Source organism: Microcebus murinus, chromosome 32 (assembly GCF_040939455.1).
Source record: "Microcebus murinus isolate Inina chromosome 32, M.murinus_Inina_mat1.0, whole genome shotgun sequence".
Classification (NCBI taxonomy): Eukaryota; Metazoa; Chordata; class Mammalia; order Primates; family Cheirogaleidae; genus Microcebus; species Microcebus murinus.
The window spans coordinates 4,908,187-4,931,352 of NC_134135.1; the positions used below are offsets into that span (position 1 = coordinate 4,908,187).

The 23,166-nt window shown below is 38.2% G+C and overlaps 1 protein-coding gene across 3 annotated transcripts; it reads left to right on the forward strand.

Annotated features, from left to right (window-relative positions):
* The first annotated feature begins 559 nt into the window (after positions 1–559).
* LOC105882874 (uncharacterized) lies at positions 560–16,734 on the forward strand. 3 transcript variants are annotated; one of them, XM_012785578.3, is made up of 5 exons: positions 2,522–2,653; positions 3,222–3,322; positions 8,335–8,461; positions 9,328–9,408; positions 14,658–16,734. In XM_012785578.3, the coding sequence occupies exons 2-5, from the start codon at positions 3,320–3,322 to the stop codon at positions 16,562–16,564; spliced, it is 2,118 nt and encodes a 705-aa protein (XP_012641032.1). In that variant the 5' UTR covers positions 2,522–2,653; positions 3,222–3,319; the 3' UTR covers positions 16,565–16,734. The 3 variants fall into 3 exon arrangements, with proteins under 3 accessions (XP_012641029.1, XP_012641032.1, XP_075855136.1); XM_012785575.3 differs by lacking the exon at positions 3,222–3,322 and having other exon boundaries at positions 560–2,653; XM_075999021.1 differs by having other exon boundaries at positions 3,222–8,461.
* Positions 16,735–23,166: the final 6,432 nt, after the last annotated feature.

Below are 23,166 nucleotides of genomic sequence, written 5' to 3' on the forward strand. Positions count from 1 at the left end.
CTGGTATACCCCAGCCTGCAAAGTTTTTCTTTTTCATTAGAAAAATATTATAGTTTTTACCTTTTACATTTATAGCTGTGATCTATTTTGAGCCAATATTTTATGCAGTGGGAGGTTTTAGTTGAGGCTCAGTTTCTTTTTGTATGGATGTGCAATTGTCCCAAGCTCATTTGTTGTTTATCCTGTCTTTTTTCCCTTTGAATTGCATTTATACCTTTGTGAAAACCAGAGGTCCTTACTTGTGTGTTTCTAATCCTTTGTTACTACACTTTCTTGATTAACATGTAGTACTACACTGTCTTCATTTTTGTGTCTCTATAGTAAATCTTAAAATTGTGTAATCTGATTCCTCTATGTTCTTTCACAGCATTATCTTAGCTATTCTAATTCCTTTGGCTTTCCATATTACTTTTAGAATAAATTTGTCTCTATAAAGTCTGCTAGGATTTTTAATGTCATTGCATGAAGTCTATACATCCATCTCTACTATTTTAAGCCTTTCAATTCATAAACATGGAGTTTCTTTTGTCAACATGTAGTTTATAGCATATATATCCACTACATGTTTTTTTTTTTTTTTTAAACAGGAAATGGCAAAGAAATACTACATGTTTTTTTAAGGGTTGGGAATACTATTGAAAATCATGGTTTTCAACAATTTATTTGTTGATCTCATCTCCTGCAAACTTGTTAAACTGACGTTATTTCCAGGAGTTTAACAATATTTTGCATATTGTTGTAAATTACATAGATGATCATGTCATCTATATTTAAGAACAGTTTAATTTATTTTCAGTGTATATTATTTCTTTTTTCTTTCCTATTTTTTTTTAGACAGAGTCAGGCACTGTCATCTTGGGTAAAGTGCAGTCACGTGATCACAGCTCACTGCAACCTCAAACTCCTGGGCTCAGGAATCTTCCTGCCTTAGCCTCCCCTGTAACTGGGACTACCTGTGCACACCGCCATGCCTGGCTAATTTTTTTTTCTATTTTTGATAGAGACTGGGTCTCACTCTTGCTCAGGCTGGTCTCCTGAGCTCAAATGATCCTCCCACCTTGGGGGAGGAGTGTTAGGATTACAGACGTGAGCCACCTTGTCCAGCCTAGGGAGATTTTAAATTGGCCATTTTTTTTTATTCCTTTTAAGTTATCTTTATAGCAAATATGGAGAAAAAAAGTGCATCTCATATATTAATAGTGGGAAGAAAAAATGGTACGTGGACTCTGGAAAATAGTTTGGCAATTTCTCTCTCTGTATACTCGTTATCGATGTCACACACACATTCCCACAGGCATTTTCTTTCCTTACCTGCCCCCATTCTTCCAATATAGTTATAAGAGATTTAGTGTGATCCATATTTGCGGTTTACCGTTACTATGACTGTGTAGTCCCAATTGGCACACGTAGGATAGCATGATTACTTTCTTTTTTACATACTTTTCGTTCCCTCTGAAGTCCTGCTTGGACGAATGGATAATTTATATCCATTCGTTTTTGGTTCCACCAGGGTCCAAGGAGAAAGTCCAATACCACGCATTGGGTACTGAACTTTTCTAGCTTTTACTGGCCTTTCCCCCATGCTTCTCATCCAAATGTAACTTTGGTGCCTTCCAACCGTTTTTGTTTTTGTTTTGAGACAGTTTAACTCTTGCCAGGGCTAGAGTCCCGTGGTGTCTGCCTAGCTCACAGCAACCTCAAACTCCTGGGCTCAAGTGATCCTCCTGCCTCAGCCTCCCGAGTAGCTGGGACTACTGGCATGTGCCACCATGCCCGGCTAATTTTTTCTATATATTCTTAGTTGACCAATTACTTTCTTTCTATTTATAGTAGAGACAAGTCTCGCTCCTGCTCAGGTTGGTTTTGAACTCCTGACCTTGAGCAATCCGCCCACCTCGGCCTCCCAGAATGCTAGGATTACAGGGGTGAGCCACCTCACCCACTCCCTTCCAGCCGCTTTTATTTCCTAGTCTGTCACCGCCATCCTTGTACCCTCAGAGCTTCCACCAACCCTGTTCTGTGTTCGAAAGTCTCTTCATGCCACTTTCTGCCAGAAACCCAGCCAGCATCCTCTCTCTAGGCCAGGCCCCTTTCTCCCTTACCTCGAGCGAGTTCTGCGATGTGCGCATGCGTCCACGTCCTGTAAGACAATATGGTTGCGCCCGGTGGGCTGTTTCCTAACGTTTGTACAAAGGAGAAAGGGTCGCTGCCATCTTCGTTTCCTTCTCAGCTCGCTGATAAGGACTTACCCCACGCCATTTTCGTCTTGTGAAAGCTCGAGCCTACCCATTTTTATGGAAGGTTGAGCAAATGGGACACTTTCGATGCGCTTTCATCTCCCCGCCACCCCAGCCGGCCGCGCAGACGCGGCCACTGGCTCGCGCGCGTCAGAAGCCCAAAGATGGCCGCCCGGCGCCGCGGCGAGCAGGGCGCGGCCATCTTGCGCGGAACACACTCGCTCTCCGCCGGCGGGCGGGGGAGGCTGGGCGGTGCGGCCAGTAACCGACGGAATTCAGGGACGCGAGCTCTCGCGCAGGGCCGTCGCTGTGGTGCCTGCAGGAGGAGGGTCGGCGGCGGCTGGATCTGTTCGCGCACAGTGGTGACGGGTGGGCGTCGGTGGCGCGAGAGGAGTTCCCTCGGCGGCGGAGCGCGGGTGCGTTTGCGGTTGCAGGGGACACTTCGGGGTCCATGATAGGGCGTGCGTGATGGGGGTGCCTTTGGCAGTGGTCACAGGGGCCTGTGGTTTGTGGTTGAAAGATCGCCAGAGATCCGCCGCCGACTGCCGAGGTTCCATTTCCGTGTCTCTGCTGTTTGTTGTCTGCGGTGCTCAGTGATTGCGGACCGGAGGTTTGACTGTCTGCGAGTGCAGGCTGTGGTCCCAGGGCTAAATGCCCAGGGGCTGTCTAGGGGTTTCACGTGCGGAGGTTTCTGGTCCGGGATTTGGAGTTAGGCCCCTGGCGGTGGTGTTCGTGGTACAGAGGTGTTGGTCCTGGGGAGGCCTGGGTACCGCGGCCGGTGGTGGGTTGAGCCCAACCTTGACTCCTGGAACAGACTTGATGTGCGTCAACACTTCCCTTCTGCCCAATACCCTTCTCCACGACTAGTTTTTAAATCCCTTTTCGCACCCTCCAGCACCCCTTAATTTTGGACCCTCAGAAATGAAATTTTTTGGCGAGATCAATGATCTCGCATATCTAAAAGTAGTATGTTTTATATTTAAGATGCGGCTTTTACTCTTTGTCCTGGAAGTTTCCAGCATATTCCTCTTGGATAATTCTTTTCAAGTTCTTTCTAACGCAAGTAAAATAACATCTTTGTCATGGTAAGTTCTGCTATTCAAAGATAACCCATGTCAAATTTTTAGTATATTTCAATTTTGGGCCTGGGTGATAGGTGCTTAATATAAATGACATAAGTGGTACTATGATTTTCTTTTTCACTTCATATGGTGTAATAAACATTTATAAATTATTTATAATGTTTGAACCAGTGGTGTTGAGTGGATTCACATTAAGTGTTTGCATACATTTGGATTTAGGAATCATTTTTAATAATATTTTGATGTATTTACCCATGGATTTATTTATATCTGCCTTTCATCTCCAGTCTAGATTATTTACTTTTACTGCAGTGTGTTATTATTTTCTAACAGCCCTTTCCTTATAACATTCTATAAAATGTCAATTGTTAGATATTTAATTTATACTTGATCATCTTATTAAATTTTTAATATTGCAGTATTTTTCTCACTAATCAACATATTTTTGTGAAAATTTTCCAAGATATAGAAGTATCGAAACAAGTTTCCAAATTACCACCCTTATGCCTACCACCTAGATTTTACTGTAAGTGTAATATTAGATTAGCTCCATCAGTTATCTAACCATCTACCTATTTCTCTGTTGAGAAATCATTCTTTTTTATTGTTGGTTTTGATATATTTTAAATTAAGTTGCAAACATCAGCACCATACCTCTAAAAAATTCTGCAATCATATGATTAACTAGAATTCTATTAATAGCATTTTAGTTGCTTTCTTTGTTTAGTTAATAAGGAGTCATTTACAAATAATTTTAGCTAGGTATAAAGTGGAATGAAAGTGGACTCTGAGCTGGGCGCGGTGGCTCACGCCTGTAATCCTAGCACTCTGGGAGGCTGAGGCGGGCGGATTGCTCGAGGTCAGGAGTTCGAAACCAGCCTGAGCAAGAGCGAGACCCCGTCTCTACTATAAATAGAAAAAAATTAATTGGCCAACTAATATATATATAAAATTAGCCAGGCATGGTGGCGCATGCCTGTAGTCCCAGCTACTCGGGAGGCTGAGGCAGTAGGCTCACTTGAGCCCAGGAGTTTGAGGTTGCTGTGAGCTAGGCTGATGACACGGCACTCACTCTAGCCTGGGCAACAAGCGAGACTCTGTCTCAAAAAAAAAAAAAAAAAAGAAAGTGGACTCTGGAATGAAATGAACCTAGTTTTTCAATCCTGATTGTACTTTGTGCTCATTGTGTGATTTGTATGATGTCTATCTGTTTCTTTGTTAGTAAAAAGAGAAATTAAAATCTCTTTTTCAACGTTATCTTCCAGGGTTATTTGTGGTTTTGTCTTTTGCAAAATTTGTATTTATAACTCATGTTCTCTCTTCCATCTTCCCTCCTTATTTTTTTTTTTTTCTTTTTTCTAATGAAAACATTTTGGCCTGGCACGGTGGCTCACGTCTATAATCCTAACACTCTGAGAGGCCGAGGCGGGTGGATTGCTCAAGGTCAGGAGTTCGAGACCAGCCCGAGCAAGACCCGGTCTCTACTATAAATAGAAATTAATTGGCTAACTAAAAATGTATATATTAAAGAAAAATTAGCCGGGCATGGTAGCACATGCCTGTAGTCCCAGCTACTAGGGAGGCAGGATCGCTTGAGCCCAGGAGTTTGAGGTTGCTGTGAGCTAGGCTGACGCCAGGGCACTCACTCTAGCCTGGGCAACAGAGTGAGACTCTATCTCAAAAAAAAAAAAAAAAGAAAAGAAAGAAAGAAAGAAAACATTTTTAGCCATGAACTTACATTACTGATCTATGAACAGGATTTTTATTTTAAATGTAGAATGCTGATATTTTCTGATTTAAACATATGTATTCTTAATGAAAAATCCAACGAAGAAGGTAAAATGACCTGTCAACACTCTTTTGCCAATATTTCCTTTTCAGAAAGTCCCAGAAATGGAGTTTAGGTTTATCATGGATACCTTTATTGGCAGCTTTCAATAGAATGTTAAATTTTTCACAAGAAATGTTCTGTTCTTCAATACTGACTCTTGTCCTGTGGATGGTATAGAAGTATTCTATTTAAATTTTGTAACCAGCCACCTGACTAAAGAGGTATATAGACATATTAGGCAAATACTGATAATTTGCCCCTTCGTATCCTCAAAAGTCATCTTTGATTATTTTTACAAACTGCATTGCATTAAGTAATGTTTCTAGACCCAGATTCTCAACTCTGCCATTGTAATGTGAAAACAACCCGAGACAATATGTTATAGAATGGATCTGGCTGTGTTGCCACAAGACTTTGTTTACAAAACAGGTGGTCCGGGCCCTGGACACTATGTTACTGACCCTTGATGTAGGTAATCATATGGCTTTTCTGCACTAATTCAAGTTTGGGCAATTAGAGCTCATGGACTAAATCTAGCCTAGTGCCTGTTTTTGTTCATAAAGTTTTATTGGAACCCAGCCACACTCATTTGTCAATTTTTTTGTATACTGTCATTTTTGTGCTATGATGGTGGAATTGAGTGGTTCCCACGGAAATTATAGGAAATGTTTTTTTTTACATGGAAATAATGTTTTTTTAACAAAATATTTTATTGCTGACACTAGAGATTACAAATAACATATAAACTTTGTCAGTGTTATGGTAATTAGTATTTTTTCTTCTACTACTATATACAGATATCGTAAGTACTTTTTCATTCACTAACCTCCTAATTTATATGCTCTTCTAGTAAATTTTAACACTTATGTATTAAAACCTGCTGAAATGATATCATTCTTATTTTTCCAGCCCATAATAATTTAGGTTTTATCTCTTACCAGGTTTTTCCTTTTACTCCTTCTTGCTCCTCTGCTTATACTGGAAGCTTCTTTCTCTTTGCTTGAGGAATACTCATTAGCGTTTGCTGTACTGTGTGGGCCTTCTGATGAAGAATTCTCTCTGGTTTGCCTGCAGATATCTTTATTTAAGTTTGATTTCCCAAGGATATTTTTGCTGAGTAGCCTTTATAGATTTCTACTGATAATACTTTACAGGGAATCAAGACATGGATGGTGATGAGTAATTAAATAAGACAGTGTTTATGATTTTCTTAGGATGATGTTCTCAAATTATGGAATATATACCCTAGAATGTAAAAAGACTTCAAAAGGTAGATGGGCACACATGGTTTAAAAGAAGAAAAATATGGGTGCGCCCTGTGTGTTTGTCTTCTTTCCTAAAATTGATCTGCTTGAGGATTCCACTGCTGCTGGACCATCACGTGGGATGGTTCTCTTTCCCACATCTTCTTTCACTACTAGCAGTATTCATACCACTTCCACTTTACAAAAGGAGGTTGTACCTTCCAAACATCCAGAATGTTATATTTTACGAGCCCAGGTGTAAAATCTTCTGAAGCACTAAATAAAAGGATGGCTAGATATTTTGGGGCCTTGATTTAAGGTGAATACACAGCAATCGTGACAACTTCTGGGCCTAAAGAGAATGTACCACTCAGAGTAATTTGCTCTTCAGCCCACAGGTGCTCAGAACAAGAGAACTCAAGCGAAGCTTCAAAGGAGGCAGAGATTCTAAGACTTGAGTATCACCACTTCTGTGGATACCCTTGACTTGAGATTGAGATTTTTGAACAGAAATTTAGAGCTAATCCAGAGAGACAAAGAGGGCATCCCAGTTAGCAGCCACTTCCCAAATGGAGAAAATGATGCAGGCCCGGATGAGTTTGGTTTGCTTTATTCTTTCTTTTATTCACTAATGGATTTTTAGAGGCCTGTAAAAATCAGTACCACTAAACAGAAAAGTATAAATTGGGAATAGCAGGATTTGGAAAAATCTGGGTGTACAGTGGGATCAGGAATATATTATTCATGTGATTCATACTATGTGATTCATTTTAGAACACAGATGTACAAGACTGTACAGGACCTTGTAGGTTACATTTGCCATCAATTTGTGTTTGATATCTCTGACAGCGATACAAGAGAATCATGATAAGTTATGTCAACTGAGAGAAAGCAGACCAGTTTCTTGAGAGATGTTAATGTTTCATGGGACATAGCTCTGAGGCTTACATAAGTCTTTGATGGTTCTTCACACAGGTGATGTAGTAGATAGTTTTTTTGTGAGACTGAGTCTTGCTTTGTTGCCCCAGGTAAAGTGCAGTGACATCATTATAGTTCACAGCAATCTCAAACTCCTGGGTTAAAGCAATTCTCCTGTCCCTCATCCTCTGGAGTAGCTGAGACTACAGGCGAGTACTACCACACCCAGCTAATTTTTCTATTTTTAGTAGAGATGCGGTCTTGCTCTTGCTCAGGCTGGTGTTGAACTCCTGAACTCAAACAGTCCTCCCTTCTCAGCCTCCCAGAGTGCTGGGATTATAGGCATGAGCCACCATGTCCTGCCCATAGGTGGTGGCTGTAACTGAAGCCTTCTCATAAATACAAAAGCAGGTTTCCTACAGCTGTTTCTTCGTTGTATCTAATAAGGTATTCTAATAATGTACACACATAGATATAAATTTGTGTGTGTATATATGTGTGTTTATATATATTTTATTTTAAGAATTTTTATCTGATTTGCTTAATCATCTAATAATGTCTTGTGCTTCATACATGTTTCGTACAGTTTCTTTTTTAAAAATGTATTAACTATAGTTATTTAATATGTATTATCTTGTGATACTAGCATGTGTGATGTCTTCATTACTGATTTTCATATTGGTTTAAAGGCTTATGTGAATTTAAGAACTTGTGTTATTAATCTACTTATCTCTAGCATACAGTTTGGTATTGGCAAATAGATGCTATCTATTACAGATGTTCTTATGTTAGCAAGAGGATTTGATGGCTACAAATTACAGAAACTTCTTTAAATTTTCAACTTTGTTGAATGAATAGATGACTGCACAGAATATTTTACCACAATTCTCATTCTATCACAATGTATTAAGAAAAAAACACCAGTTCCTTATATGGTGAAAACAAGCAGAATAACTGCCTTTACATTCTTTTCATATCACCAAAAGAATATCACTTTGTTAAGCAGGACTGTGTTATTACAGGAATCCCTGACATTTGATGATGTGTCTGTGAAGTTCACCTGGGAGGAATGGCAGTTCCTGGCCCCTGCTCAGAAAGATCTATATCGGGACGTGATGTTGGAGAACTACAGCAACCTGGTGTCAGTGGGTGAGGACAGCTGCCCCGTGTTGCTCAGAGAGTGTCCAGTCAGTGGCCTTTATTTCTCAGCTGCTTAAATCTTTAGAATACCAGCAGTACTCTGAAGTGGTCCATTCTCAGAACCTTCTCTTGCCCCACACAAAAGGGTATAATTTTCCCTCTCCTGAGAAAAAAGCCCTGATGTTAGAGATGTGAAACCTATTTAGTCTCTAAAATACAACATCCTCCCTTTGCTGCGAGTTCCCCAGCTGACAGGGTTGAAGATGGTGTCGCACAGTAATAAGAAAAGAGACATTAGAAGAGTATGGTCAGGGGACTCAAGGCTTTCCAGACCAAGAGTCCCGAGACTAATTCCTCACTCGTATTTATTCATCTTAGGAAGAAAAGATCATCATAAATCATTCAAGTGAACATGTTCTAAAGATATCCCATGGGCAAACAGGTTCTAAAAATTTTCTATACAGATTACAATAATTGGGTATATGTCATACAATCAAGCTATAAAGATTACTGTTTAGATTAAGATATCTGGGTATACGTTAATCTCAGCAAAGCTATTTCTAACCTAAACCTAAATAAACATAAATTTAGGATTGTGGCCAGGCTGGTTTTCCATCAGGTGAGATGTTCCTAATTGCAGTCCTGGAGCAGTTTTCTGCCCCAGATGAAGTACTGTTTTCAGTTCCTCCTGCCCTTGGAATGTCCTTACCATTTGGAAACCAGCCACACTCATGCAGACTGTCATGTCCGCAGAGGTTCCTAGGCCAGCAATCTTCCTAGGCCACGCTAACATTTCTAAGCTACCCCCGCATCCCTTCTTGACATTGCCAGCCCAATTCCCTATGTCTAAGTCTTCTATCATTTCCCACAAACAGGGTATCAAGCCAGCAAATCAGATACATTCTTCAAGTTGGAACGAGGAGAACTGTGGACAATAGAGGATGAAATCTGTTTTGGTGAGTGAGAGAACCAGCCAGCTAGGCAGCCACTGAAGTCATATTCTGCTCATGCAGAGCAGGTCTCAAAGCTGTGAGAGTGTCTGGGGAAACAGCAGCCTCTTTTTTCCCATGGAAGAGCTCTTTTTCTTTGTATGGAGCTCTTTTTCTTTGTATGGAGGGATATATACCCTTTTTTTTCCTTCTGAGATCTCATCCCTGTTTATTTTGTATACATCTTGACTTCGTTTGCATAATTATCTTCTTCCTAGGATTTTCAAGTCTTCCTTTTCTATGTCTACTGTCACAGTGTCTCTGTCTATGTTACCAGCTCTCTTGCTATGAAATCCCACTTTCCAGGCCTCTAGAGAGAATTGGAACGCATCCCCCTGTTTCTGACTACACCTTCCTGCCCTATTAGGAAATAGTAGTTTCCCTTCATATCATCCAACCCTGCCTTGGATGCTGTGCCCCATGATAACCTGGTCTCTGAGCATTTTGTGGTTCTTTAGCTTCTCTTATTCCCCAGTACGAGAGTTTGCCATATGTCTCCTGTCATTTTGTTTTCTGTTCTCATAGCTCTTAAAATACTCCTTCATTCCATAAGTTAACCTCTCTCTGTAAGAGATTCGCAAATTGACTTCTCCCTTAATATTATCTAATGTGCACTTTATTTCTATGTATTTTACTTGTTTTCTTGGCAGCTGGCCTGTAACTTCTCATTTTGTATGTGAAGAACATGAATCATCTTCCCTCCAAGAAAAATACTTTTAGCTATCCTTGTTTAAATTCATGGTCTCCTTCATTACTAAACATCTTAAATGCTCCCTATCCTGGCATTATGTCATATGTTCTTTTACATGCTGGGTCTCGTCTTAAAGTTGTCTACTATTTCAGTTGACTAATTAGAAAATAACTTTTAATATCCAGTATTATTTCTATCTCAAATCAGATCAGAATTTATGTCTGCTGCAAGTTAGTTTTACCAATTCTGAACTTTCTTTAGTTCATTTTAGATGTTGCCAACTTCATTCATTGCCCTAAAGCTTTTATTTTCTCATAGTTTTTAAGTGTTATTGAGATATAATGCACATAACCTATGATTCACCCATTCAAAATGTATAATTCTATGATTTTTTAGTATATTCACCTACTTGTGTAAAAATTATCACAATCAATTTTGGAACATTTAATATGTATATACAAATATGTATTCTTTTTTTTTTATTTTTAGACATAGAAACATGGCATTTATGTATTCTTAAATACTCTTGATTACTATAGCTTTGTAGTAAGTTTTGAAATTATGAAGTGTGAGTCCTTCAACATTGTTCTTCTTCAAGATTGTCTTGACTATTCTGAGTCCTTTGAATTTCCATTTGAATTTTAGAATGAGCTTGTGAATTTCTACAAAAAACTGGCTAGGATTTTGATGAGCATTGGACTAAGTCTGTATATCAATTTAGGGAACATTACCATTTTAATCATATTAAGCTTTCTGCTCCATGAGCATTGGACATTTTCATGTCTTTAATTTCTTTCAACAATGCTTTGTAACTTTCAGAATCTAAATTTGGCACTTTCTTTGTTAAATTTACTCCTCAATTTTCTTTTTGATTCTGCAGTTAATGGAATTGTTTTCTTGATTACTTTTTCAGATTATTCATTGCTACAATACAGGAATAAAATTGATTATTTTCCTATTATATTCTGATGCCTAATCCCAGTTAATCATGTTTCCTGTGATATGAGATTTCTGTTTCTCTTTCAGTGATCTCTGTGATATATCGTCTTAATTTTAAATAGTTATATTATTCTCTTCCTAAACATTCTTCAGTGTGCTCCATATATACATACTTTGATTTATTCCTTTAAAACTGGTGTTTTGATAACCTACTATACTGAAAGCTCACAGCAGTACAAAAAAGAAAGAAAAAATATACCTTGTCCTTATTCTTCACATTGCTTTCAATCTCAGTGGAAGTAACCATATTATCAATAATAAGCAAATACATAAATAACATAACTTGGGGTAGAAATTGCTAGAAGGAAAATTAAAGTAGCTAGTGGAACAGTAGGTGTTGGGAGTTGGCACTGTGCTTGTAGGGTGGGAACAGCTGTTTGACAAGGTGCCTTTGAGCAGATAGATGTTGGATGTGAGTAGGCTCCCTGGGTAAGGAGTGTTCCAAATGTGAGATGGTGGAAAGTTCAGATATGCATCTGGGGTGTGTTTGAGGAACTTGTATGGATAGAGTATAGTGAGCAAAAGAGAAAATGACTGGAGATAAGGACAACCGGGTAATTGGTACAGAGATTTTGGTACAGAGGTTATATATTGCCTATCAAGGACATCCATGACCTTGATTTTATTACAAATGAGCTTAAAACACAGTAGGGAGTTTTGAGTAGAGAAGTAGAATTATATAACTAATTTTTAAAATGAATTACTTTGCCTACTATGTATAAGGTAGAAATTAACAGAGAGAGGAGGGAATAGTTTATTCATGGTTATAGTTTGTGACAGTGAAATGATAGAAATTAAAATCATCAGAGATAAAAAGTGTATTGAGGCTGGGCTCACGCCTGTAATCCTAGCACTCTGGGAGGCCAAGGCAGGAGGATCTCTCCAGGTCAGGAGTTCGAAACCAGCCTGAGCAAGATCGACACCCCATCTCTACTATAAATAGAAATAAATTAATTGGCCAACTAAAAATATATAGAAAAAGTTAGCCGGGCATGGTGGCACATGCCTGTAGTCCCAGCTACTCAGGAGGCTGAGGCAGAAGGATTGCTTGAGCCTAGGAATTTCAGGTTGCTGTGAGCTAGGCTGACGCCACGTCACTCTACCCTGGGGAAGAGAGTGAGACTCTGTCTCCAAAAAAAGAAGGAAAAAATATTTTTAAAAAGTGCATTGAGAAGAATCCAGGACAAACCAGGTACAAGCTTCCAGTTCCCCTTTACTAGTGGAGTTGCACAAACAGTGCTGAATTTTCTCAGGGACAATGTTTGAGAACACCGGACATGTTGCTATCCAGGGAAACTCATCCAAGTCTCTAAGTCTCTAGCCTGTCACAGTCATAATGATACAATGTAGCCCAAAGCCTCAGATATACCAAAACATGTGTCTACCATAAATCACATTGTTAGCATACACTATCTGGCATGGCCCAGGGCCTCAGGCATAAAATGATACTTTTATCAGGTAGAATGTTCCAGGGACTCAGACCTTATCTTCCAGTAGCCAGTCAAGGCTAGTTCTTTCTTTGGGATGTGCAGGGATGGAATAACCCAAGCTTCCTGAGTTAATACTTTACTATACAATATTGTTGCCTCTTTCTGTAGGAATATAGGAGAATATGATTCAGTTAGGCCATTAGTTGTCTTAACTGTAGAATTCTTCATCTAAACTTGAGATTGATGCTTTGGGGAAAGTAGTTTAATGATGGTTTATAAAATGAAGAATAGCAAGTTTTTGAAAGCGATAACCACTCAATAGTCTATCACACTTGAAATCAAATACTGAGGATCTCACATTTTTTTCTTTTTTTTCTTTTTTTATTTTTTTCCAAACATTCTTTTCTTTTTAAAAATTTATTACTATGGGCTGGATGTGGTAGCTTAAACCTATAATCCCAGCACTTTGGGAGGCCACTGTAGGAGGATCCCTTGAAGCCAGTAGTTCAAGACAGGCCTGGGCAACATTGCAAGACCCTGTTTCTACAGAAAATAAAATAAAATAAAAAAATAGCTGGGTGGGGTGATACACCCCTGTATTCCTAGCTACTCGGGAGTCTGGATTAAAAGGATCATTTGAGCCCAAGAGTTCGGGGTTACAGTGAAATATGATTGCACCACTGTACTTCAACCTGGGTGACAGAGCAAGACCGTGTCTAAAACATAAATAAAAAATAAACGTAAAATTTTTTAAAAATTGTTATTTTTAAATTGACAGAATCATATATCTTTATTGTATACAATTTGTTTTTGAAATATCTGTACATTGTGGAATGGCTAAATTGAGCTAATTAACATATGCACTACCTCACATGCTTAATCATTTTTTTTGTGTGGTTAGTTAAAATCTATTCTCAGCAATTTTCAAGAGGCCCTCACATTCTAGCTTACCACTCTGGGATATTTATTCTATACACCTGGATCACCAGTGATGCACCTTATCACAATAGTCAGTGTTTCCTTAATTTCAGAGGGCTTAACAACTTCCAAAGCTTTACGTTATTGGAATAACTAAATCCCTGGCCCTATGCCTTCACCTTCTTTTTTCCTACATGTTTCCAAATACAATCTCATCCAGTACTCTTTCTTTGAATAATTTGTATACATCCATGTTGGTATTTCCAGATAAGACTTTTTCCAAGATTTATATATTCAACCAATTTCTTCATGTTTGTACTTGGATATGTAGTAATCATTTAAAACTTTATATGCTTCACAATATATATTATATTTTCCCTTCATTGCAGACTTCAGTAATACTTTTTATTTCATCATGAGGATTTTTCCCCCTACCTACTGCTGAAGCCATATAACTTTTGAAATAATCTTTGAGTCCTCACTTTTATTAACCCTCTTCCCATTTCTTCCTTTGAACTCATTAGTAAATCTTCTCTTTTCTTTAACTATATCCTGATTTTCCCCACCTCCCATATCTTCATTGTGCCATTAACCACATCTCACCAACTATAGTTACCTTCCTTATTTCTTTGGTTTTTTGTTAATTCATTTTTCCATAACTAGAATTAAACTTTTGTGAAAATAAGAAATGTTTTGATATCTCAGATATGAGCATAGTGACTTACATATAGATGTCATTCAATAAATATTTGTAGAATAAATGAATGTAGCCATCATCAATTTGGGATTAACCTGTGTAGTCTGGTATTTCTTCAACTTCTATGGTCTGGTGTCCCACCAAATTTTGGTGTTGTCTGCTAAAAGTGACCTGTTTATGTTTGACTATCCATACATTCTGTAAAGACTGAATTAGAGAAGCAACCAACTCTGTATACATTATGAATTATCTAGCCTTGTTTGTACACTTACTGCTTTTACTTTTTGGTGTGTTCATATTATTGGGTTTTACCATATGCAAGAGATAAGAGATAAGATATATACACACACACATATACATGGAATTTCCTTTATACTAATACAGGGTTGTCACTAAAGAGTCACTTCACAGCGAGGCATTTTATAACAGTTGTACTCTAAAGGAAGATTATAGAATGATTCACTGTTCTCTTCTTTTCTAGACATCAGGAAAATTGATAATCCTCTGCAGCATCACTTGCAATATCAAAGTATTCAGAAAAGAGGTCATTTCTTGTTTAAGCAAAATTGTGATATGTTTGACTTATATGAAAAACCTTTAAAATCAAATTTTAGTATTGAAAACCAGAACAGAAGCTGTGACCTAAAGAACTCTACTGACTTTAATGGAGATGGGAAATCCCTTTTTCATGCTAACCATGAACAATTTTCTTCTGAAATTAAATTCCCTGTAAGTACAAAACCTATCAAAAATAAACCTGAGGTCATTAAGCAACAGAGAACTCCCAACATAGAGAAAGCTCATGTATGCAGTGACTGTGGGAAAGGGTTCATCAAGTTGTCTCAGTTCATTGATCATCAGAGAGTTCATACTGGAGAAAAACCTCATGAATGCAGTATGTGTGGGAAAGCATTCTCCAGAAAATCCAGGCTAATGGAACATCAGAGAACTCATACAGGACTGAAACATTATGAATGCACTAAATGTGACAGAACCTTCCTCAAGAAATCACAGTTCAATATACATCAGAAAACTCATATGGGAGAGAAACCTTATACATGTAATGAATGTGGGAAAGCCTTCATCAAAAAGTGTCGGCTTATTTATCATCAGCGAACTCACACAGGAGAGAAACCCCATGAATGCAGTGTATGTGAGAAAGCCTTTTCTACAAAGTTTAGTCTCACTACACATCAAAAAACTCATACAGGAGAGAAACCTTATATATGTAGTGAATGTGGTAAAGCCTTTATCGAGAAGAGGCGTCTTACCACACATCATAGAACTCATACTGGTGAGAAACCCTTTGTATGCAGTAAATGTGGGAAAGGCTTCACCTTGAAGAACAGTCTTGTTACACATCAGCAAACTCATGCAGAAGAGAAATTATATACATGTAGTGAATGTGGAAAAGGCTTTTCAGTGAAGCACTGTCTTATCGTACATCAACGAACTCATACTGGAGAGAAACCCTATATCTGCAATGAGTGTGGAAAAGGCTTCACCTTGAAGAGTCCTCTAATCAGACATCAGCGAACACATACAGGAGAGAAACCCTATGTATGCACTGAATGTCGGAAAGGCTTCACCATGAAGACTGACCTCATTATACATCAGCGAACTCATACTGCAGAGAAGCCATATTTATGCAATGATTGTGGAAAAGGCTTTACTGTGAAGAGCCGCCTGATTGTACATCAGCGAACTCATACAGGAGAGAAACCCTATGTATGTAGTGAATGTGGAAAAGGCTTTCCAGCAAAGATCCGGCTAACTGGACATCAGCGAACTCACACTGGAGAGAAACCTTACATCTGTGGTGAGTGTGGAAAAGGCTTCACCGAGAAGAGTCATCTCAATGTACATCGGCGCACTCATACAGGAGAGAAACCCTATATATGCAATGCATGTGGCAAAGGCTTAACTGGGAAAAGCATGCTCATTGCACATCAACGAACTCATACTGGGGAGAAACCATATATATGCAATGAATGTGGAAAAGGTTTCACCATGAAGAGTACTCTAGGAATACATCAGCAAACCCATACTGGACAGAAACCATACAAATGCAATGAATGTGGCAAAACCTTCAGGAAAAAGACATGCCTCATACAACATCAGAGGTTTCACACAGGAAAGACTTCCTTTGCATGTACTGAATGTGGAAAATTATCTTTGCGCAAAAATGATCTCATTACGCATCAGAGAATTCACACAGGAGAGAAACCATATGAATGTACTGAGTGTGGGAAAGCCTTCACTACAAAGTCAGGGCTCAATGTTCATCAAAGAAAACATACAGGAGAGAGGCCTTATGGTTGCAGTGATTGTGGGAAAGCTTTTGCCCACTTGTCTATCCTTGTTAAACACAAGAGGATTCATAGGTAGTCATTTTGAGAAAATCTTGGCAGTTTAAGTCCTCAAGATATTATAGTATTTGCAAAAAATAACTTAATGATTGCAGAATATGTGGTCATGTAATTAGTGATCAGTTACCTCATGTTTTATGTTAAAGAAAACATGTACACATACACACAAATAAAACATGTACAAAACAACTTCAATCAGTTTTGATGAAAATATTTTGGGACATGTTTAAAAAAGTGTATATTGAGAAAAATTCTACAAATGTGGCTGAATAGGAAAGCCTTACATGGCAAGATTGACCCTCTCAAAAGTGATCATATATCATGAATAAACTACTAATTGGTAAAAATGTAATAATTATGGGAAAACCTTTGCCGAGAAATATGACCTCAGTAGATTGAGAGAGTTCACACTAGAGAAAGGAATGGTAAGGAATGTGGTAGGATTTGCAGTAAAATATTTTGCTTCACTATTTGCCAGGAAATAATGTAGAAATAAAACTTATGAACAAATGCAATGTGAAAAATCTTTGGAAAAATATCAGAGAACTTAATGAAGGAAAAGAGCCTTGGCAAAATGAATGAGGTCTTTGTCACAAATCTAACTTTAGACAGTACACCTCAGGTGCATTTGGGAACAGGATACCTTGAGCCATATTTCTAGTTGCCTTGTCACAGATTTTATATATTTTAAATTGTGACAGTTTCTTCATGGATTAAATTTTAATATATATAATACAAGAGTATTTTATGCCTGCCTCATTTTATTATGTGAGTAATTATTGCATTTCTTTGGTTCTATCTTTGTGTTATTTCAGAATACTTGAAGTACTTCAAAATGAAACTGTTGTGGCCCTATTACAGGACGGGGGATGACACAGAACATAAAATAATGACACAGACACACATGGACATGACAATGACTCGAGTGACCAATGAACCGGTCACTTTATTTTTATACCCCCCAGACCCAAGGTTAGTTCCTTGTACGTGAGCATCTGAGCATAGCAGCGATATCAGCCAATTCCGGAGTTGTATCAAAAGGGAATAATTTCCCATGGTCCCAGACCTCAAAACAGTGACTAAAGTTAAGGTGCCCGACAGAGCTCAAAAGCCAAGGCCAAGAGAGGCAACATAAAACAATGCAGCCATTTGAAGTGCTTCTTGGTCTCAATCTCAGGCGGCGGCTCCTCCCTGGCCCCCACGGTTGTGCCTGTTTTAGGTCGCCCCCCCCTCCATGGGGAGTCTTACCCGTCATTGACTACCAACCATCAATTGGGGGCCAGTTCTTGGCAGAGTTCTTGTTCTCCTGGCCTCCAGACTCCCACCACGGGGGCCCTCCGTGTGGGAGTTGGGAGCATTTGCTTATGTGCAACAACCCAGGCCTCTTATCAAGTCACAAGGCAGCAACCGCGTCTGAAGAAAATACTGCCTACTGCTGCATCAGGCAGCACACGTACATTATAGACTATAGTGAATGATTAGTATAAGGCATAACACCAGAATAAGCCCCCAACAGAAACAATATAGTATATTCAGTTCATAAGTATAATTGAACATATTTGGATGTATTTAAGCTTGTAAGTAACATTAAGTGATATGAAAATAATATAAATTGTTTTTATGTCTTTATTTTGCAGCAAGTTTAGATTCACAAAATCTTACTGAAATATTCCAGAGTTCCCAAATGCCCTAAACCCAGCTTCTTCCAAAGATAACACCTTACTTGACCATGGTTCATTATCTAATACAGGAAAGTAAAATTGTTACAGTACTAACTACCAAATTTATTTGGATCTCAACAGTTTTAACATGCATGAATTTTTGTTTGTTTGTTTTTGAGACAGAGTCTCACTTTGTTGCCCAGGCTAGAGTAAGTGCTGTGGCATCAGGCTAGCTCACAGCAACCTCAAACTCCTGGGCTCAAGCAATCCTTCTGCCTCAGCCTCCTGCGTAGTTGGGCACACGCCACCATGCCTGGCTAATTTTTTCTATATATTTGTAGTTGGCTGATTAATTTATTTCTATTATCATAGAGATGGGGTCTCGCTCTTGCTAAGGCTGGTTTCAAACTCCTGACCTTGAGCGATCCTCCTGCCTTGGCCTCCCAGAGTTTAGGATTACAGGCATGAGCCACCACACCCGGCCTTGTTTGTGTTTTATACATAGTTTTAAGAAAGTTTATTATATTGGTTCTTGTAACTACTACCACAATCAAGATTTAGAATGTTGCATCAACACAAACTCCCCATGCTACTTTTTTAGTCACATCCTTTCCCTAGTGCTAACCCTTGGCAATCACAGATCTGTTTATCTCTAATTCCATTAATAAAATGTTATAAAATGGAATCATATGGAATGCACACTTTTGAGATTGGCTATTTGGCCTTAAGCAAATTAACCAAAGTTTATCCATGTTGTTCTATGTATCAATAGTTATTTTATTTTTATTGGTGATTTGTAATCTATGATATGGATATGCCACAATTTGTTCATCTATTCACCCACTGAAGGACATTAGAGTTGGTTCTAGTTTTTTTACTGTTACAAGTAAAGATGCTATGCACTTTTTTGTACAAAGGCTTTCTGTGAGCACAACTTTTCTCTAGAATAATTGCTGAGGGGCATGATTCATGAGTCATATGGTAAGTGTATGTTTAACTTTATAAGATACTAACAAACTATTTTCCAGAGTGGCTGTTCTATTTCCCACTAGCAATATATTAGAAGTTCAGTTCCTCCACATTCTTGCACTTGCTGTTGTTAGTATATTTTGTTTTTGCTGTTCTATTATATGTGTAGTGGTATATCTTATTGTGGCCTTCATTGGCATTTCACTAATGGCTTTTGATGTTGAACATCTTTTTATGTGCTTGTTTGCTATCCACATATCTTCTTCAATGAAGTATCCATATCTTTTGCCCATTTTAAAAATTGGAATGTTTGTTTTCTTAGTATGCTGTTCAGAGGGTTTTTTATATATGCTGGATAAAATTCTTTTTTTTTTTTTTTGAGGCAGAGTCTCACTTTATTGCCCAGGTAAGAGTGAGTGCCATGGCATCAGCCTAGCTCACAGCAACCTCAAACTCCTGGGCTCAGGCAATCCTTCTGTCTCAGCCTCCCAAGTAGCTGGGACTACAGGCATGCGCCATCATGCCTAGCTAACTTTTTTTCTATATACATTAGTTGGCCAATTAATTTCTTTCTATTTACAGTAGAGATAGGGTCTCGCTCTTGCTCAGGCTGGTCTCGAACTCCTGAGCTCAAACCATCTGTCCACCTCGGCCTCACAGAGAGCTAGGATATGCTGGATAAAATTCTTATTGGACATGTTATTTGCAAAAATATTTTCTCCTAGATGTGGCCTACCTTCCCTCACTCCAGAGGAAAAGATTTTAATTATGATGAAATCCAACTTGCCAATTTTCTTTCATTTATGGAATGTGATTTTGGTGTCATATCTGAGTATTCCTTGCCTAGAATAGTTCATGATTTTTTATGCTGTCTTTTTACAAAAATAATATGCTTTTGTTTTTAATATTTAGAATTATCCATTTGAGTTAATCTTGGTATACAGGGTAAGGGTTAAAGTTCATTTTCTTTGCGTATGGTTGTCCAATTGATCCAACATTATTGAAAATATTTTTTCCATTAAATTAATTTTGCACCTATGCAAAAATCAATTGTTCATACTTATGTCTATTTCTTGACTCTCCATTTTATTCTGTTGATATGTCTGTTGCTTCACTAATAATACACTAGAATGATTACTATCATACAGTGATTATAATATCAAGTATCCAGATTCTTCCAGGTTTGTTTCCTTTTTCAAAATAGTTTTATCTATTCTAATTACCTTTGCCTTTCCATATAAATTCTAATATAAGCCTGTCTATACCTATAAAAACTCCTTTGGGAGTTTTATTGAAATTGCATTAAATGTGTAAATCAAAGTGGGTTGATGTGGCCTCTTTACTATGTTGAGTCTTCCAACCTATGAATATGCTATGTCTTTCCATTTAATTATGTTTTCTCTGCTTTTAAAAAAATCAATGTTTTTTAGTTGATAGCATAAAGATCCTGCGTGGGTTTTGGTAGATATTTATGTAAGTATATATTTTTTGGAGCTATTATAAATGTTCTTGTGTTTATAATTTAGCTTCCAGTTGTTCATTGTTATTCTCTAGAAATAGGATTGATTTTTTTTGAGTGTTTGTTGTTTTTATATCCTGTGACTTTGCTAAACTAACTTGTCTAGTTCTTTTGTAGACTCCTTATATTTGCATAGTTATGTGTTCTATGAATGGGGCAATGATATTTCTGGTGTTCAAATGTTTTTTTTTCTTTTCCTTTTCTTACTATACTGCACTGGCTAAGACTTCCACTGTATTAAACAGGTACAGTGAGAATGGATATCTTTGCCATGTTTGCAATGTTAGGGTGGAGCAGTCTTTCACCATTAAAGACCATATCATTAGCTGTAGGTATTTTGTACATGCTTTTTATCAGGTTCAGGAAGTTCCCTTCTAATCCTAAATTTTTGGCTATTATTTCTTCAAATATTCCTTCTCCCCCTTTTAAACTTTCCTTTTGCAGTTAATAGGATGTCTGAGGTTGTCTTATAGGTATTTAAGACTCATTTTTTCTGTAATTTTTTTTTCTGTTCTTTATATTGGATAAATTCTTTTGCTCTCCAAGCCTACTCATCCTTTCTTCTGTCATTGTAATCTGCTGGTGAACCCATCATATAAGTTTTTCATTTGTTATTATACTTTTAAGCACCAACATTTCTATTGGATTCTTTATTATATTCTCTGTGTCTTTACAGAGCCATTTATTGGGTCATTGTCATATTTTCCCTTAAGCCTTTAAACATGTTTTTCTTTATGTCTCTGAATATATTTGTGATACTGGTTTTGAAGTTATTTTCTGCTACATACATCATTAAGGCCCACACAGAATTAGCTATATTGACTTTATTTTCTGAGTATTAATGACTCTTTACTGTATCATAGTTTGTTGTTGAATCCTGAACATTTTTTCATCATATATCATAGAAAAGGAAGACACATTGTAGGGACTGGCAGATCCAATTGTCCAAGAAGGAGTTACGGTTCATGATATCTAGAAGTTCACAATAGAGTGAGAGTCATGCAGAAAATAGGCAGCCATCACATAATACACTCAGTGGTATAACAGTACAGAATATGGAAGAACGAAGCCATTGACATTTTCAGAGGTAGCAGAGGGAGAGAAGGGAAGGTTTCCTGGTAGTAGGAATGCATAGCTTAGTTTTAAACCAAGCAAGAGATAATTAGAAAAACAACAACAAAAAACACATTCAGACCATTGAAAATTTATTAAATTAGGAATATGCCAACCTCTGATATCTGTTTCTGGTTACAAACCTAAAGAATAATCAAAGTTGATTGTTTTGTTTTATATCCATTGAGAATTTTGAACTGTGTATGTGTTTATATATATGTTATATATATAATATATACATATATTTTCCATTATAGGTTAATACTATACACAATTCTTTTGGAGATAGTCGGTTCTGATTTTCTACTCATCAATATCATACTTTTCCTCATGTATACTGAAATTCTCATGTGTTATTATTATTAACAAACAGAGTCTTGCTCTGTTGCCCAGGCTGGAGTGCAGTGGCATCATCATAGCTTACTACAACCTCAAACTCCTGAGCTCAAGTGACGCTCCTGCCTCAGCCTCCCAAAGTGCTGGGATTACAGGCATGAGCTCCATGAGGCCGTCCTGTATATTTTTAAGTATGCAACTATTTTCATGACGAGATGTCCTATGACTTATATAGAATTATCTACTGTTATACATTCATATTTGTATCGGTTAATTCACTCCATTTCAAACTTTATATGGCTAACACAATGAACTTAATGGCTAAAATACCAATCATTTACTAATTCTCTCAATTGTGCCAGTTGATGTGTGGGTTGCATGGCCTGAGCAGGTTTGGCGAAGGCTGGATGGCCTAGATGGTTTCAATTACATGTCCACGCCTCAACTGAAATGGATGGGACCGTTATTCACATGGCCTATCACCGCCCAAAAGGCTAACCTAGGCTTCATTACTTACAACAGCATGTATACATGTATTTGTATCTTCATCTCCTCATTCCTTTCACTCTTAGAATGCAACCACTCCCACCCATATCAGTCTTATCCATTCTGCCCCATCCCTAAACCTGACCAGACCAGGACTCGAAACCTTTTGTCTTTGTCTGCATTGTGACCGTGGCCCTCACCATTAACATGCTGACTTCCACAAACCCCATCCAGATAGAAGTTCTCCGCGGGTATCTTCTCAGACACCAGACTTCCTACAAGATGGCGGTTCCCAGGGCGCTCCTGTCTAACGGCTCTAGGGCGCAGCCATCTTTCCGTCTTGTACCCGAGATAGGCTCCGGCTTCTGAAAACCTACGCAGTTCGCACAACATTGATGACAATCTCTTGGGGAAGGCACCGAAGTGCCCCCACGGCATTTCCGTTTCTAACGATGTAGCTGAGTTACAGCGGCCGTTAGGCCACGCCCACCGCGAGCGCCATAGCACGCTCTGTGACGTAACGCGTCTCCGTCACCT